This window comes from Erythrolamprus reginae, chromosome 2 (assembly GCF_031021105.1).
Source record: "Erythrolamprus reginae isolate rEryReg1 chromosome 2, rEryReg1.hap1, whole genome shotgun sequence".
NCBI lineage: Eukaryota > Metazoa > Chordata > Lepidosauria > Squamata > Dipsadidae > Erythrolamprus > Erythrolamprus reginae.
Genome location: NC_091951.1, coordinates 167,962,011 through 167,977,305, shown reverse-complemented (window position 1 = coordinate 167,977,305; position 15,295 = coordinate 167,962,011). Strand labels below are relative to the sequence as shown.

At 39.7% G+C, this 15,295-nt stretch overlaps 1 protein-coding gene across 1 annotated transcript in view; it reads right to left on the bottom strand.

The window, feature by feature from the left end:
• PRKCA (protein kinase C alpha) overlaps positions 1-15,295 on the bottom strand; it is a 230,974-nt gene that overhangs the window by 72,536 nt on the left and 143,143 nt on the right. Inside the window, exons 4-5 of the mRNA XM_070740327.1 lie at positions 8,646-8,757; positions 4,482-4,610 (exon numbers count right to left, since the gene is read on the bottom strand). Coding sequence (XP_070596428.1) covers positions 4,482-4,610; positions 8,646-8,757 — 241 coding nt within the window. The remainder of the gene's footprint in view (positions 1-4,481; positions 4,611-8,645; positions 8,758-15,295) is intronic.

Here is a 15,295-nt window from a genome sequence, read left to right as displayed (position 1 = left end):
AAGAGCAACAAGGATGATTAGAGAGCTGAAGGCTAAAATATACAATGAACGGTTGGAGGAACTGGCTATGTCTAGACCAGAGATGGCGAAGCTTTTTTGGCTCAGGTGCCAAAAGGATGCATGCGATTGCGTGTGTGCATGGGCCCACACCCATAATGCAATGCCCTCCCCCCGTGTATGTGCACAACTCCTGTGCTGCCCCCCATGCATGCATATAGGCCTCACTGAAGCCTCCAGATTGCTGCTAGCCCCATTGGGCTGTGCTTCAGGAAAGCCTCCAGAAGCCTGGAGACAGCAAAAAACAGGCCAATAGGTCAACCGGAAGTTCGTTTCTGATATGGCTCCACGTGCCACCTGTGGCACCTGTGCTATAAGTTCACCATCACAAATCTAGCCTAACAAAGAGAACAACTCTGTGTGTGTGACAATATTTGAGGGATTGTCAGGCAGAAGAAAGGTGACAACCTATACTCTAAAAAGCCTGAGGGCAGGACAAGGAGTATTAGGCAAAAACTTTTCAAGAAGAGCTCCAGCCTAGAACTAAGGAGAAATTTTCTGACACTGAGAACAATTAATCAGTGGAATAGGTTTGTCTACAGACATTGTGGGTGTTCCCATCCCTGGAAGTTTTTAAGAAGAGATTAGACAACCATTTCTCTGAAATGGTATAGGGCAGTGAAGGCGAACCTTTTTTTCCTTGGGTGCTGAAAGAGCGTGCCCGTGCCCACATCCATAATTCAATGCCTGGGGAGGGATTCCCCTCCCCCTGGAAGCCCTCCGGAGGCCGGAAACAGCTTGTTTCCCGACTTCTGCTGGGCCCAGTAGGCTCGTGTTTTGCCCTCTCCAGGCTCCAAAGGCTTCCCTGGAGCCAGGGGAGGGTAAAAACTCCCTTCCCCATCCCCCTGGAGGCTCTCTGGAAGCCACAAATGCCCTCCCAGAGCCTTTGTATGAGCCAAAAATCAGTTGGCAGGCACACACAAGCACGTTGCAGCTAAACTAGGGCAACGGCTCACGTGCCAGCAGATATGGCTCCGCGTGCCACTTGTGGCACCCGTGCCATAGGTTCGCCATCACTGGTATAGGGTTTCCTGCTATCCTTTCCACATTTAACTTTATTTATTGGGTCTCAGAATCCACTATTTTATAAGTAGAAAATCTCCATCTGTGTAATTTTGCCCCAAATGACGAAACCAGACATTTGAGAAAGAAAAAGCATTCTTCGCTCCAGAATGTCTCAGGAATTGTGCATGACAGGCGAAAGCAAAGAAAACAAGGTCAGGTGCCCTTCAAGAAGAGCTGCTCTTCCAAATACCCCCACCCCACCCATGTCATAGATGATTGTGAAGAATCAAGAAAGGGAAAAAGGGAAGACATAGTTCAATTGCCCACCAATCCACTCCTCCCCGCCAAAAACCACTGAACAAACAAAACAAAACACTGCATCCCTTTTTTCCAATTTGCTATAGGGCTATAAAAGCAGGCCATGTGCTCTCTTTCAGCATGACAAATCAAAAGAGTTAATTAGGAGACAGCAGCAGGAGGAGGAGAAGAAGCACACAATAGAGAAAAGTTAAAGTACTTGTACTAGCAGCAGGGTGGAGGTGGATAGTAATTCCGTCAGTGCTTCAAGGCTTATGTGACACTGTCAGTTTTGTATCTGCTTAACTGCCTTTTCTACCTTCAGGGCATCTGGCAAAGTGAGGCCTACTTTATTTATTTATTTAGCACAATGCATTTTAAGAGCAATTGGAAGTCTGATTCAGACTCCTACAGAATTCTGCCCTGGGTAACACTAAATTAAGCCCCAAGATCAGCAAAAATTAGAGGTAACTCAATACCGCTTTCCGGAAGATGATTCAGAATAATGACACTCCTACATCTTGCCAGGCTAAGAATATCATGCTTCCTTCCACCTCAAGTTGTGAGGAGAGCTCCCCCATAATTTTCCTCTCCCTCGGCTATCAATAGCATCCACCATTGGTAGTTGTCTTGAAATATCAGGCCAGCTAGTTTTGTTAAGGTAGGTTTCCCTACCAGATTCTTTTGTGTCTTACATCAGTGTTTGAACTCCCTTTGCTGACTGGGGAATTCTGGGAGTTGAAGTCCACACATCTTCAATCTGAGAAGGTTGAGGAAACACTGCCTTACGTTATCTGGGGTTTTGATTGTTGGGTGCACTATTATGATAGGGTGTGCAGGATGGGATGCAGAGTCCTCCATGCTGCACACTTCTGGCCAAGACGAGAAGAAATGGTACCAAAGATTAGTAACAGAACCTGTGTCCCTAAGTTTAACAAATGACCAATAATATTAAACTTAAAATTTAACCCCAAAAGAAATAAAGGTAGCATTTGTCTTACAACTGTTCGTTTAATAATCATTAAGCAATTACAACAGCACTGAAAGAAGTAACTTATGACTGTTTTCCATATTTAACAATCATTGCAGCAAAATTCATTTAACAAATGATCTTACTCAGCAACAGACATGTTGGTTGCAAATTGTGGACTACTTGTAACACTCATGAGGACTGAATGAATGAAGAAACAGATTATGTAAGTGTTATATTAGGGAACAGAATAGCACAAAGTTTTCTTAGGATGCAAGAAGCAACAGACAAGTAAGAGAAGGATTACAGACGGACATTTCATTGTCACACCAAGAACTTCTACATTGAACATGAATTATGTCAGCCAACTGTCTCTATCATACACGCTAAAAGGAAGAGATTTCTGATTTCATTCGTGTGAAAATGTTTGCCATGAGCATACTAACTTTGCCACAGAAAATGCTAGAAATATTACAGATAGTGGCCTGCTAGATTCAGTGACAATTATATTGCCTAGCCCACAAATAAAAATAGAAAATAAAATTACTTTGCCTTTCCTAATTTGAAAAAAAAAAAGACTGCGGAAAGCTCATGGGTTGCTGTTTCGGAGGGATCACTGAAGTTGAAAGGAAACCAAGCTACCTTAAGCTCTAGGATTGAGCTGCCTGCTTTTTGTCAGTTGTGGTAAAACATGATTCAACTATATCTATTTAAAAAGGATTTTAAAATAACAAGGAAAACAGAAATCTAGCTTTCTTGTTTCATTTTCTATTTTTGTAGTTTCAGATGAAGATAGAATCATAATGTTCTTCGCTCAGTATAGTCCGCCAAGCAAAAGCATTCCTAACAGATGGAGGTCTACTTCCAGTGAATACATTCAATAAATGATGGCCCATCAGCTCTTCTGGTAAATTAATTCCACAATCAAAACTCATATTAGTGTTGTGAAGGTGCTTCCTAGCCTTCAATTTTAACACAACTTAAATACGATGTTTCTTTTCTACATCCTGAAAAAAATTAAGAGTTAATCTTTCTCAAGTGGACCAGGTGAAAATGAAGTCTTATTTGAAAAGAAACCATCACAAAAATAACATGTATGACAGAAAAAATGTGCTCTTTCTAATGAAATAAAAATGAAGATGATTGAAGGTGAGAAAACAGAGAGTGATAGAAAAAAAACATGCTCTTTCTAATGAAGATGATTGAAGGTGATGAAACTGAGCTCTCGGTTTTCTCACCTTCAATCATTTTCATTTTTATTTCATTGGAGAGAGCATGTTTGTTTCTATTATATATGCTGTTTTTATTATGGTTTCTTTTCAAATAAGGCTGCAAAAATCAGTCAAGTGGACACTTGGTCCTCTTGAGAAAGAATGACCCTAAAGGAGATGTTTTTGATGTATCTTTCTGTAACAGGTGACACTTGTAGTATGTTGTCACACACCCCAAAGCTAAAAAACCAACTTCTTTGGCATTTGCCTCTTAAGATTAAGGCTCTAGTTGCCTGATCATCCACAATGCCATTCTCTGAATATGTTGATTTATTTATTGCTTTAATTTATGTGCCACACAGTTCACTGTCAAGTGACTTTGAGCAGCTTACAACAGTATCAAAGTGTGATAAAAAAAGAATAAGAACTTTAAAGGCATTAAGAATTAAAATATTACAATTGACCAAGAACTAGATAAAAGGGAATCAATGGGTATACAGGATGGAGGTGGGAACTTCTCCTAATCTCTGCAGCACTTCCACAGGCATATGCCTATTTTGCAGCTGCATCACATTGCTGACTTCTATTCAATTTGGAATTAATTACTATTTCAAGAGATTTTTTCCTTAGCATTATTGCATAACCACCATGCTGAATTAGGCCAAAAGGACATTCTGTTCTTGAAGCCCCAAAGCTCACTGTGTCATTTTCCATCCTCACTTTCTAACCACGGATGCTGGATACATTCTTATATAGATAGTAAGCCTATTACACCCTTCAGTTCAAAGGAATTCATAATCCTTTGCTTCAGCCACAAGCTGAAGTTTTACTGAATATAGTTCATAAGCCATTTTTTATGCTTATTGCCTCAAAGCTATACAATATAAATGAATAAAAGCATCCTTAAATGAGATACGTTACATTTAAGATGCTTTCCTTACCTGTGACTTCCAGTGTATCACCAGTCACTTCAACCTTCAAATAAATCCTCCCTCTTTTTTCCGTGTGATCCATTCCACAAAGACTTGGAACATTTATTACACATTGTTTGTGAACATTCATATCACAGGCTGAAAGTCAGAAATAAATAATTTAACATCCTAAGGAATGAAAAGGACAGACCTAACTAATTGGCATTATTGCCAGGGAAGTTGATATTTCCTTTGGGCTATTAGGGAAAGCTTGTCAATTTATAGTCCACTCAAAAAAAAAATTCTTTCCACATTCAGTACATAAGGTAAAAAGTGTGTTTGCAGTATCTTCTCACAAATAAAAGAAGTATCTTCTCTGTCACGGGGCAAAACAAAATAAGACAAAAACAAATATTGTGAAAAACAATTTTAAGTTAAAAAACAGCCATTTCTCCTGCAGTCTTGAAGAGTGCTTTTCCACAAATCATACAGTGACATATGACAAATTTTACCAGAGTCGACATACCAAATAAGTTTTGAGACAAATGTTAATGATGCTAGTTTAGACATTAAAAACTATATGGGTGGCATTTAGTTGAAAATAAGGAGGAAAATGTGAGGAAACATAAATTGGTTGAATACCTGCTAGGGTTTTATAGAAAGCAAAATGAAAATAGAAACACACTCAATAAGATAAGATCTCCTCTTTTTTGGGATTGACCACTGGCCAATCATTAAATCCCAGGTATTTTAAAACACTATTTCACTATTTTTGTTTTAGAGCATCCATTAATGCGTGGTTGAGCAGAATGGTTTTGAGCATCCATTAATAGTGGTTCCATTAATAAAAATCTAGGTTATGACTCATTAGGAAAGCTGTCCTATACTGGCAAAAGAATTACTGTATATGTTTTAGCTATTCCCTAGGAAACGCCATGTGAAAAATGCATTCTGGATTGATTTTTTTAAATCTGATTGGGAAAATAAGTGACCACAACTATTTTTAATCAGTCTTGACAAGTGCTTTGTTTGACAATAAAACTGCTAAATCAAAATGTTGTAAGAATTGAGATACCTAACTTTTAGTTCTTCCATATTAGGGAAAAGTGTATCTTTATACCTTGATATGAGAATCTCTTCAGAAATCATAGACACAGTTTTAATTCTAGTTATGCAACATTTAATTCTAGTTATGAACCTAGTTATGCAACATTCTTCTAAGAGTGGGAAACAGCAACATATGTTGAAAGGCAGAAAAACTGAAAGAGTTCTTTGTCTTTCTTCCATATGAAATAAAGTCTGAAGAATGCCTGATTTTTCTCAAAGTCAACTAAGCCATGGGAATGTAGGGAGTCAGAACAAGTGATAATCACTGTGGCACTGTGATTAAAATGCTGGGGGGGGGGGTTGTAGTTGTTTCCTCTGCTGATGAAGATATCTAAAAAGAATAGCAAGTTGTTGCTTTCTTCTTCTCTGTTGTATTTTATTTCTTGGAAGATTTTGTTGATGGTATCTTGTATCTTCTTTCATTGTTCCTTTTCTATTATATCAAAGGTGTAATTTATATATCAGATCCATATTTTTGGCTGTTTGCGTAGGAGTGCTGTGTTTTTCAGATGCTGCTACATTACCGTCTCTTCTGAAAGTCCTAAGAGTGGATGTTCTTCTGATTTGTTCATATATCACATAACTGAGATGCCACGACCTAGAGGTGGAGCTCTTGCCTCACAATCAGGAGGTTGTGAGTTTGATTCTAGGTAGAGGCAGATGCTAGGGCAGGGGGTTGGACTAGATGACCTGCAAGGTCCCTTCCAATTAAATTAATCTGTAATTAAATTGCATGTAGGCAGTGAGGCAGAGGTTGGGGGGGTCCATGATTCTGGGTATTTTAATCTTAGAATATTTAGCTAGGTCAGCTGAGTTGTGTAGTACTGCTGCAATGGCAGCGGTGGGCTACTAGCCAGAATGCTAAATTGCGCTCGCTACGGCGGCTCATAAGTGCTTGCAGGGCCAGCGCGATTTTGCTTCTGCAGCTGTGGAGGTAGCAAAATTGTGCACGGAGCCGCAGGTATGTCCGTGTTTCGGCATGCGTGGAAGCAAAAAAACCTTGCCAAAACACGAGCACACTTGTAGCTCCCTGCACGATCTTGCTACCTCCACAGGTGTAGAAGCAAAATTGCGCTGGCCCTGCAAGCACTTATGAGCTGCCGCGGCGAGCGCAATTTAGCGTTCCACCGCTGTGCAATGGATTCTGGACCTATGTATGTGAAGAGTGCTGTGACACTGAATTAAACCATAATTTCGTCTTCTCTTTTTAGGTCTTTGGTTTTCTGTGAGCACTATAGTGGAGAACTGATAATATAATTGCAATGTAGTGTGGAATTGTAGTGTGGAGTGGACTGCAGTGGTGGAAGTGATGGAATATTAACAATACCCAATCAAAAAACCATCAAGGAGAAAACCACACCAACACTGACAGAGCAAGTAACTGTATATGAACAGAAAGCAAAGCCCATATTTACTTGCATTGATGTTGTTACCTAGCTGGGTAATGAAATATCTGCAAGCAAACAACCAAGCTCAGAGAGCACCAAGGACTCCACAGGAGCAGGTTTCTAAGGAATCCCCAAAATAGATTCCAAGCCATTTAATTAGTCATAGGTGACAGCTTGCTATTTTTATAGCTATTGAAGAGGAGTTCTATTCAAACCACATGAGGAGAAACAGCAGTTTGTGTACTTTCTGACAACAGCTGTTTTTATTCATCTCTCAGTTGCAGCTACTGTTGCAGTCCTAGGAACAGATAACCTTATATTTAGAATTTGACAAACCACCTTAGATTATGTTGTGAAATTGTTTGTGAGGCACTGTCCCCACTCCGTTTTTTTCAACTTCTCTGATGCACCATAAATTAATTTTAACTTTTCTTTTTTTTAAAGTTAATTTTAACTTTTCTTTTTTTTAAAGTTAATTTTAACTTTTCTTTTTTAAAAACAATTTTGTCAAAAGGCTGTTTTTTAAAAAAGAAGAAGAGCCTTTTGATAAAATTGTAAGGGGAAAGGGTACATGGTCTTTGCATTTATCTAAACAATGATCCGTAAGCTCAGATACCCTAGTGCAGTGATGGAGAACCTATGGCACGGGTGCCACAGGTGGCACTTGGAACCATATCTGCTGGCACACAAGCCGTTGCCCTAGCTCAGTTCCAACGTGCATGTGTGTACTGGGCAGCTGATTTTTGGCTTGCACAGAGGCTCTGGGAAGGCGTTTTTGGCTTCCAGGGAATCTCCGAGGAGATGGGGGAGGGTGTTTTTACCCTCCCTGGAAGCCTGGGCCTATTGGAAACAGGGGCCTACTGGGCCCACCAGAAGTTGGGAAACAGGCCATTTCCTGCCTCCAGAGAGCCCTGGGGGGGGAGCTGTTTTTTTCTGTTCCCAAGAATTGAATTATGGGTGTGGGCACTCACACATGCACAATAGCATGCACACATGCTCTTTTGGCACCCGAGGAAAAAAAAGGTTTGCCATCACTGCCCTAGTGTGAGAGTCCTGGTTTTTATAGCATTGGGTATTTATACTCGTCTACATCCTTCTAGTTTTCCATACTTCAACTAATTCCCTGGGAATGACAGCAAAAGCAGTCACCCATGAGTCTACTGTATGAGACTTGGGTGCACTAGCTTCCGTTGCCAGCTGCACTGGGCTGCTCCAATGGAAATCATATGGCAATAGCCAAAATTTCACACACTTTTTAGAAATAGCTCTAATGCTTTAGTTATGGGGAAGTCAATTCCCTGGAACAAAGTAGGTGGCAATTTGCAAGAGTGAATCAACCAATAAAACAAAGGGATAGTGAACAAACATTATGAAGCCACAAACTGCCCTTATTTTTTAATGCTTGAGCTTTTATCATAATATTGCAGGTCAACTGCTGATTGAATATAATGCTTCTTTCTTCCAGTAAGTTTCCATTAATATATGGCTGGAGAAAAATCAACATGAGAAAAAGCTCTTCTCATTTACAGTCTTTTGCTAGATGTGTTGAAATATTTATTTCAAATGGACTGCTACATTTGTAATTAACAGGAACTACAATAAATTTTACTGGAAAGTAGTTAGGCACAACTCTAATGGCTTCATTGATTTTTTTTATTTAAAAAAACACTCTTAACACTGAATGAAATAAGTATCTTACTGTCACATTTCATCCCTTGGTGCAGCAGTCCATAGAGTAATGAACCACAGTGGTCACAAAATGTTGGGCTCCCATACGTATGGATTTTGAACTTATGCTTGCTTCTGGGATCCTAAAAAGAAGAGAAATGTCAGTGTCATGTTACCTATTAATCAAAAAAATTGAAGGCATTAATGTTGTCAAACATTAAAGGAAAGTTTCTGAGTTACAAATCCACATACTAACTCCTTGAAGAATACATATATGTCCATCAACAATAATTGTAAGTTCCATAAATAAATAAATGAATGAATGAATGGATGGATGAATAAATAAATAAATAAAACCCTATAATATAACAAAATTAGGTACATTTGACTTTGAGTTTGTGTGTAATATTATAAGAGAACTAAAAACAAAACAAAAATAGAAAACACTCTATAATACGAAGATTCCTGTTTTTCTCCTTGTTTCTCTCTGAAGAGAGAGAGAGGTAAAGTGTTCTAGAAACACTTTTTTATCCCCAACCAAGGGGAAAAAAGCAAGTAGGTGGGCTCAAAACCAGCAAACTAATGTGCTGAAGCTGACCAGACTAAGGACTAGGCAGATGAATAAGTGGTACCACTACTTACGAACGCCTCTACTGACAAACATTTCGAGATACGAACCCGATGTTTAAGATTCTTTTGCCTCTACTTCTGAACCATTTTCCATTTACGAACCTGAGCCACTGCCACTGGGCTGCCCCACCTCCAGACTTCCGTTGCCAGCCAAAGCGCCTGTCCTTGCGCTGCTGGGATTCCCCTGAGCCTCAGGGGAATCCCAGCAGCACAGGAACGGGCGCTTTGGGTGGCAACGAAAGTCTGGAGGTGGGGAGCGAGGGAACGCTCAGGGGAATCCCAGCAGTGCAAGAACGGGCACTTCAAGTGGCAACGGAAGCCTGGAGGCGGGGATTCCCAGCAGCGCAACGAAAAAGGGGTGACTTTTTAGGATGGGTTTGCACACATTATTTGCTTTTACATTGATTCCTATGGGGAAAATTGTTTCTACTTACGAACTTTTCTACTTACGAACCTGGTCACTGAACGAATTAAGTTCATCGGTAGAGGTACCATTGTACTTGGTAGGCAGATTATTTTTTCTCTATTTTCCTCCCCCAAAACTAAGGTGCATTTTATAATCCGAAAAATATGGTATTTTGTTTTAAAGAAAAATACAGTGGTACCTCTACTTAAGAACGTCTCTACTTAAGAACTTTTCTAGATAAGAACTGGGTGTTCAAGATTTTTTTGCCCCTTCTTAAGAACCATTTTCTACTTAAGAACCCGAGCCCAAAAAAATTTCCCAGGAAATTTGAGAGCGGCATGAAGGCCCGGCCAGTTTCCAGCCATTCCCCCTTTAATCCCAGCCATCTCTGGCTTTTCTGAGCTGCCAGAGGAGCTTTTCAGTGGCAGTTAAGGAGGCTTTGGCAGCTTAGAGTGAACGGAGGGAAACGCATGCTCCTCCTCACCTCAGAGTCGCTCTTTTTTTTTAAGCCTTAAAGTTTTGGATTTTTTTGATTCCCCTCACCTCACCTTCTTCCTTCAGCAGCGACTGTCCTCCTCCTCTTCTTCTTCCTCCTCCTCCCACCCAAATTCTGAGCTTTTATTTCTTTCCTAATGGGTTTGCACATGGTATTTGGTTTTACATTGATTCCTATGGGAAAAATTGCTTCTACTTACAAACGATTCTACCTAAGAACCTGGTCACAGAACGAATTAAGTTCTTAAGTAGAGGTACTACTGTACTGACATTTGAACTAGAAGTTGCCTTGACCTTATTAAAACTAATTTGATTGTTAAATACTCATCTACATCATCACCATCATCATCATTATTTATTACATTTATATGCCGCCCCTCTCCAAGGACACATTGGACTTAATGAAATTGAAATTCCAGAATAACAAAGAGGAATAACACTGATGTAAAGCATAAACACAATCTTAAAAAATAGAAAGGTGCAGCATTTGGAACTTTTGTTCTTGTTGTTGTTGTTTTTTTAAAAAAGCAGAATAAACTAAAAGAAGGAAGAAATGTGGTTAAACCCCAGTTTTTTCCTTCAAATTTTGGTTGAATTGTAAAAATGATAACAAGTAAAACCAGAGATATGGAATGGATACAGCAGGATATTAAAGGCATCATAAATGAACAAAGACAGAGCAACACTTTTTCAAGGCAATAGCTGAGAAAGAAGTGTGTGTGGGGAGAACAATTTCTTTTCTTTTATTCTTAAGGCTTCAGGAAGGCAGTTACATATAGGAACATGCAGTAATGTTAGGATAGGGATTTAAGGCTTCTGGTCATCAGGGGAAGAAGGATCAGCCCCCTCCCCCCCTTTTTACTATGAAGCTTACAGGGAGCCAAAGAAACATACTTCTTTTTTTACTTTGAAGGCTTGTAGCAAGGCAGAATTGCTTTTTACTGTTTAGGAACACATAACAATGGCAGGATGGAAGGATTTCATATCTCATATCATTTTTCAACACCATAACCAAATCACTAGACCAACGCAACGTAGTAGACCTCATATACTTGGACTTCAGCAAAGTTTTTGATAAAGTAGATCACAATCTCCTAATCCACAAATTAGAAAAAAACAGGGTAGACTTCAACACATGCAGATGGATAAACAGTTGGCTGACCAACCGCACCCAATATGTTGTCCTCAACGGCTCCAAATCCACATGGAAGAAGGTAGGCAGTGGGGTACCACAGGGTTCTGTACTGGGCCCTGTGCTCTTCAACATTTTTATCAATGATGTAGATGAGGGAATTAAAGGGGAACTAATCAAATTTGCAGATGACACCAAGCTGGCAGGGATAGCCAATACCCTAGAGGACAGGCTCAAAATACAGAAAGACCTTGACAAACTAACGCTGTGGGCCCAAACCAACAAAATGATTTTCAACGTTGATAAGAGCAAGGTCCTACACATAGGTAAAAAAAACCCTCGACATGCATACAGTCTGGGAGAAACCCCACTTAGCAGTAGTGACTGTGAAAGAGATCTCAGTGTCTTGGTGGATAATCAACTAAACATGAGCCAGCAATATGCAGCAGTGGCTAAAAAGGCCAACACAATTTTAAACTGCATCAACAGGGGGATACACTCCAAGACCAGGGAGATATTAATACCACTCTATTATGCCCTGGTCAGACCTCACCTGGAGTACTGCATTCAGTTCTGGTCACCACACTTCAAAAGGGACATTGAAACCCTGGAGAAGTGCAAAAAAGAGCAACCAAAATGATTAGGGGACTAGAAACCAAGACTTAGGAAGAGAGACTGCTCGAACTGGGTATGGATAGCCTTGAGAAAAGGAGGTCCTGGGGGGACATGATAACAGTGTATAGGTACTTGAGGGGTTGCCACAGAGAGGTGGGGGCCACACTATTCTCCAGGGCACCAGTGGGCCGGATGAGAAACAATGGTTGGAAGCTGACCAAGGAGAGATTCAACCTGGAAATAAGGAAGAACTTCCTGACAGTCAGAGCGATCAACCAGTGGAACGGCCTGCCAGTGGAGGTTGTGAACACCCCAACCCTGGACACTTTCAAGAGGAGATTGGACTTTCATTTGACTGGGGTGCTGTAGGATTTCCTGCCTAGGCATGGGGTTGGACTTGATGACCTGCAAAGTCCCTTTCAACTCTAACAATAAATAAATATGATTTAATCTGTTTTACTAGGCTGATTATTTCTTTAAGGCAGCAGTGATTGAGAAGAGGGGAACGGATCAACCCTCTTTTTACTATGTTGTTTGAGCCCGCAGTTCTCCCAGAGTATTAACTCAGCACAACAAAATATCACAGATTACTTTATTACAGGCATTGTTCTTTGTTATCTAGGAACATGAGGCAATAGAAGAGGACGATTCAATCTCTTTTTACCTGCACAATGGGAAAGATTACATGTTCTACATGTTGCTTTTACATGCTGGCTTGCTTAGTAAAAAACAAAGAACGTTCTCTCCAATTACCCCTCAGAGCCAATAGGAATACACAGATGTGGCCGCATGTAAAACTACATTACCCAGAGTGCAATCTAACTACAATTCCCCTAACACAATGTCTTAAAGAAACATGTTTTAATAGAAGCTAACTATCTCTGTCTATAGTGACAGCACAACAACACCAAGAAGAATACGTTGTTCTAGTGGACACCAAATTAAATATGAGCCAGCAGTATGCATCAGCTGCCAAAAAAGTCAACATGGTTCTAGGCTGCATTAACAGAGGGATAGAATTAAGATCAGATATAGTGTTAATATCACTATATAATGCCCTGGTAAGGCCACACTTAGAATACTGCATTCAGTTTTGGTCACCACGATGTAAAAAGAATGTTTAGATTCTAGAAAGAGTGCATAGAAAAGCAACAAAGATGATTAGGGGACTGGAGGTTAAAACAGTTGCAGGAACTGGGCGTCTCTAGTTTAATGAAAAGAAGGACTAGGGGTGACATGATAGCACTGTTCCAATATCTCAGGGGTTGCTACAAAGAAGATGGAGTCAGGCTATTCTCCAAAGCACCAGAGGGTAGGACAAGAAGCAATGGGTGGAAACTAATCAAGGAGAGAAGCAACTTAAAACTAAGGAGAAAATTCCTGACAGTTAGAACAATTGATCAGTGGAACAGCTTGCCTCCAGAAGTTCTGAATGCTCCACCCCTGAAGGTTTTTAAGAAGATGTTGGATAACCATTTGTCTAAAGGGTCTCTGCCCCATGCAGGGGATTGGACTAGACCTCCGAGGTCCCTTCCAACTGTTGTTGTTGTTGTTGTTGTTATTGTTGTTGTTGTTGTTGTTATTATTTTCCAATATCAATATATTATGTATGTCTGTAATTAATAGGATACAGCAACAAAAAGATAATTTCATATCTGTATGAAAATAAATTTCTACATCAAGTTTAGAGCTTTTGTTAGGTACAAAGTTATCTTTTCAGTCTGTTGATGTATATACACATCGGTAGATCAAAGAGGTTCTAAGAGTTATTTTGTAATCTGCAGTAGCAAAAGATCCAGAAAATCTGGAGTGGTTTAATGAATCAAGTGCACTTTTTAAATTCCTGCCCACAATTCAACAGAGAAATTCAAGCGTTCAGTTTCATGTATAGGTATTCTCTGGATGGATTCTTGTATATATTATTCACATGAAATTATTTTATGAAAATTTTCAGAAAGATCAAATATGTCCACAATGGAGAAGAATATAAAATGCCCCTCTAGAGGGAGGCAGAATGACATATAAACGCATCTAATAAAAAATTAATGTTAGACCCACTAGTTTAGCTAGTTCAGCTGCACTTCAAAGACAAAGCTTTCATTATATTTTATTGTGTGACTTTAAAAAAGGTAATGCACATTCACCCCAAAAATTATACAAAGTGCCACTCGGTGATAAGGGATTAGTAATTCAATAATTTGTACAAAACATTTTAAATGGAGCTATCTGCTGGATTTAGGCCTATCACAAACAACTGTTAAGATCAATAAAATCTATTTCAGACTATTATATTTCCCTACAAGATTTCAATGACTATGATGTATAGTTTCAAGCTGAGAGCTCATTAAAAACTCTCAGAAGTGACAAGTACAGCATCATAAAATTTTTAAAAGGTTACGGATGCTTGATTAACATTTGTGATCCTGTCTGTCCATCTGCTCCCCATATCTATCTTTTTTCAACTTCTTTTGGAAGCAGGAATTGGAAACAAAGAAGAATTACACAAGCTAGAAAGCCACTGCCATACGATTATTTACATTTGACAGAAATCCCTCCATCGTCACTTTATTTATTTCTCCTATTCCAAAGTCAATTGCATTCTAAATGCAGGACTGGGGAAATCAGCATTTCTTCTCAAAAGATCTCTTGTCTTTCTACTTGTTTCGACAATAGGCAATTATTCTCCAACTCTACACAATAACTCAAGATTTATTAACATGATCATCTTAGCCTTCTGAAAAAATGATGTATTGACTTCTGCAATTAACTGATTGCTCATACAGGAACCATTCGGCTTCTGCAATCTACAGTCCCCTTTGATCCTTGAAAATTGCCTAGCAGCATCTCTGTGGAGGGAGATGAGCTTCTGAAAGCATGTACCAGATCTTTATCTTTAATGGCAATAAGCATCTGGTAGCAGAAGTCCAAATCCCACTATTCAGCTGCCACATCAATGTGTATTTGAATCTGAAAGTATAGAATAGTACAGTGTTAGACATTCTAAGTCAGAAGTCTTCAAACTTGGCAACTTTAAGACTTGTGGACTTTAACTCCCAGAAGTTGCCAAGTTTGGGGAGCCCTGTATCTAAGCAGACTCTCTTATCCTCAATATATTTCCACAACTGGAAAAACTGTACTGTACAGTGATACCTTGTCTTACAAACTTAATTAGTTCCGGGACGAGGTTCTTAAGGTGAAAAGTTTGTAAGATGAAACAATGTTTCCCATAGGAATCAATGGAAAAGCGATTAATGCGTGCAAGCCCAAAATTCACCACTTTTGCCAGCCGAGGTGCCCATTTTTGTGCTGCTGGGATTCTCCGGAGGTTCCCCTCCATAGGAAACCCCACCTCCGGACTTCTGTGTTTTTGCGATGCTGCAGGGGAATCCCAGCAGGGGAATCC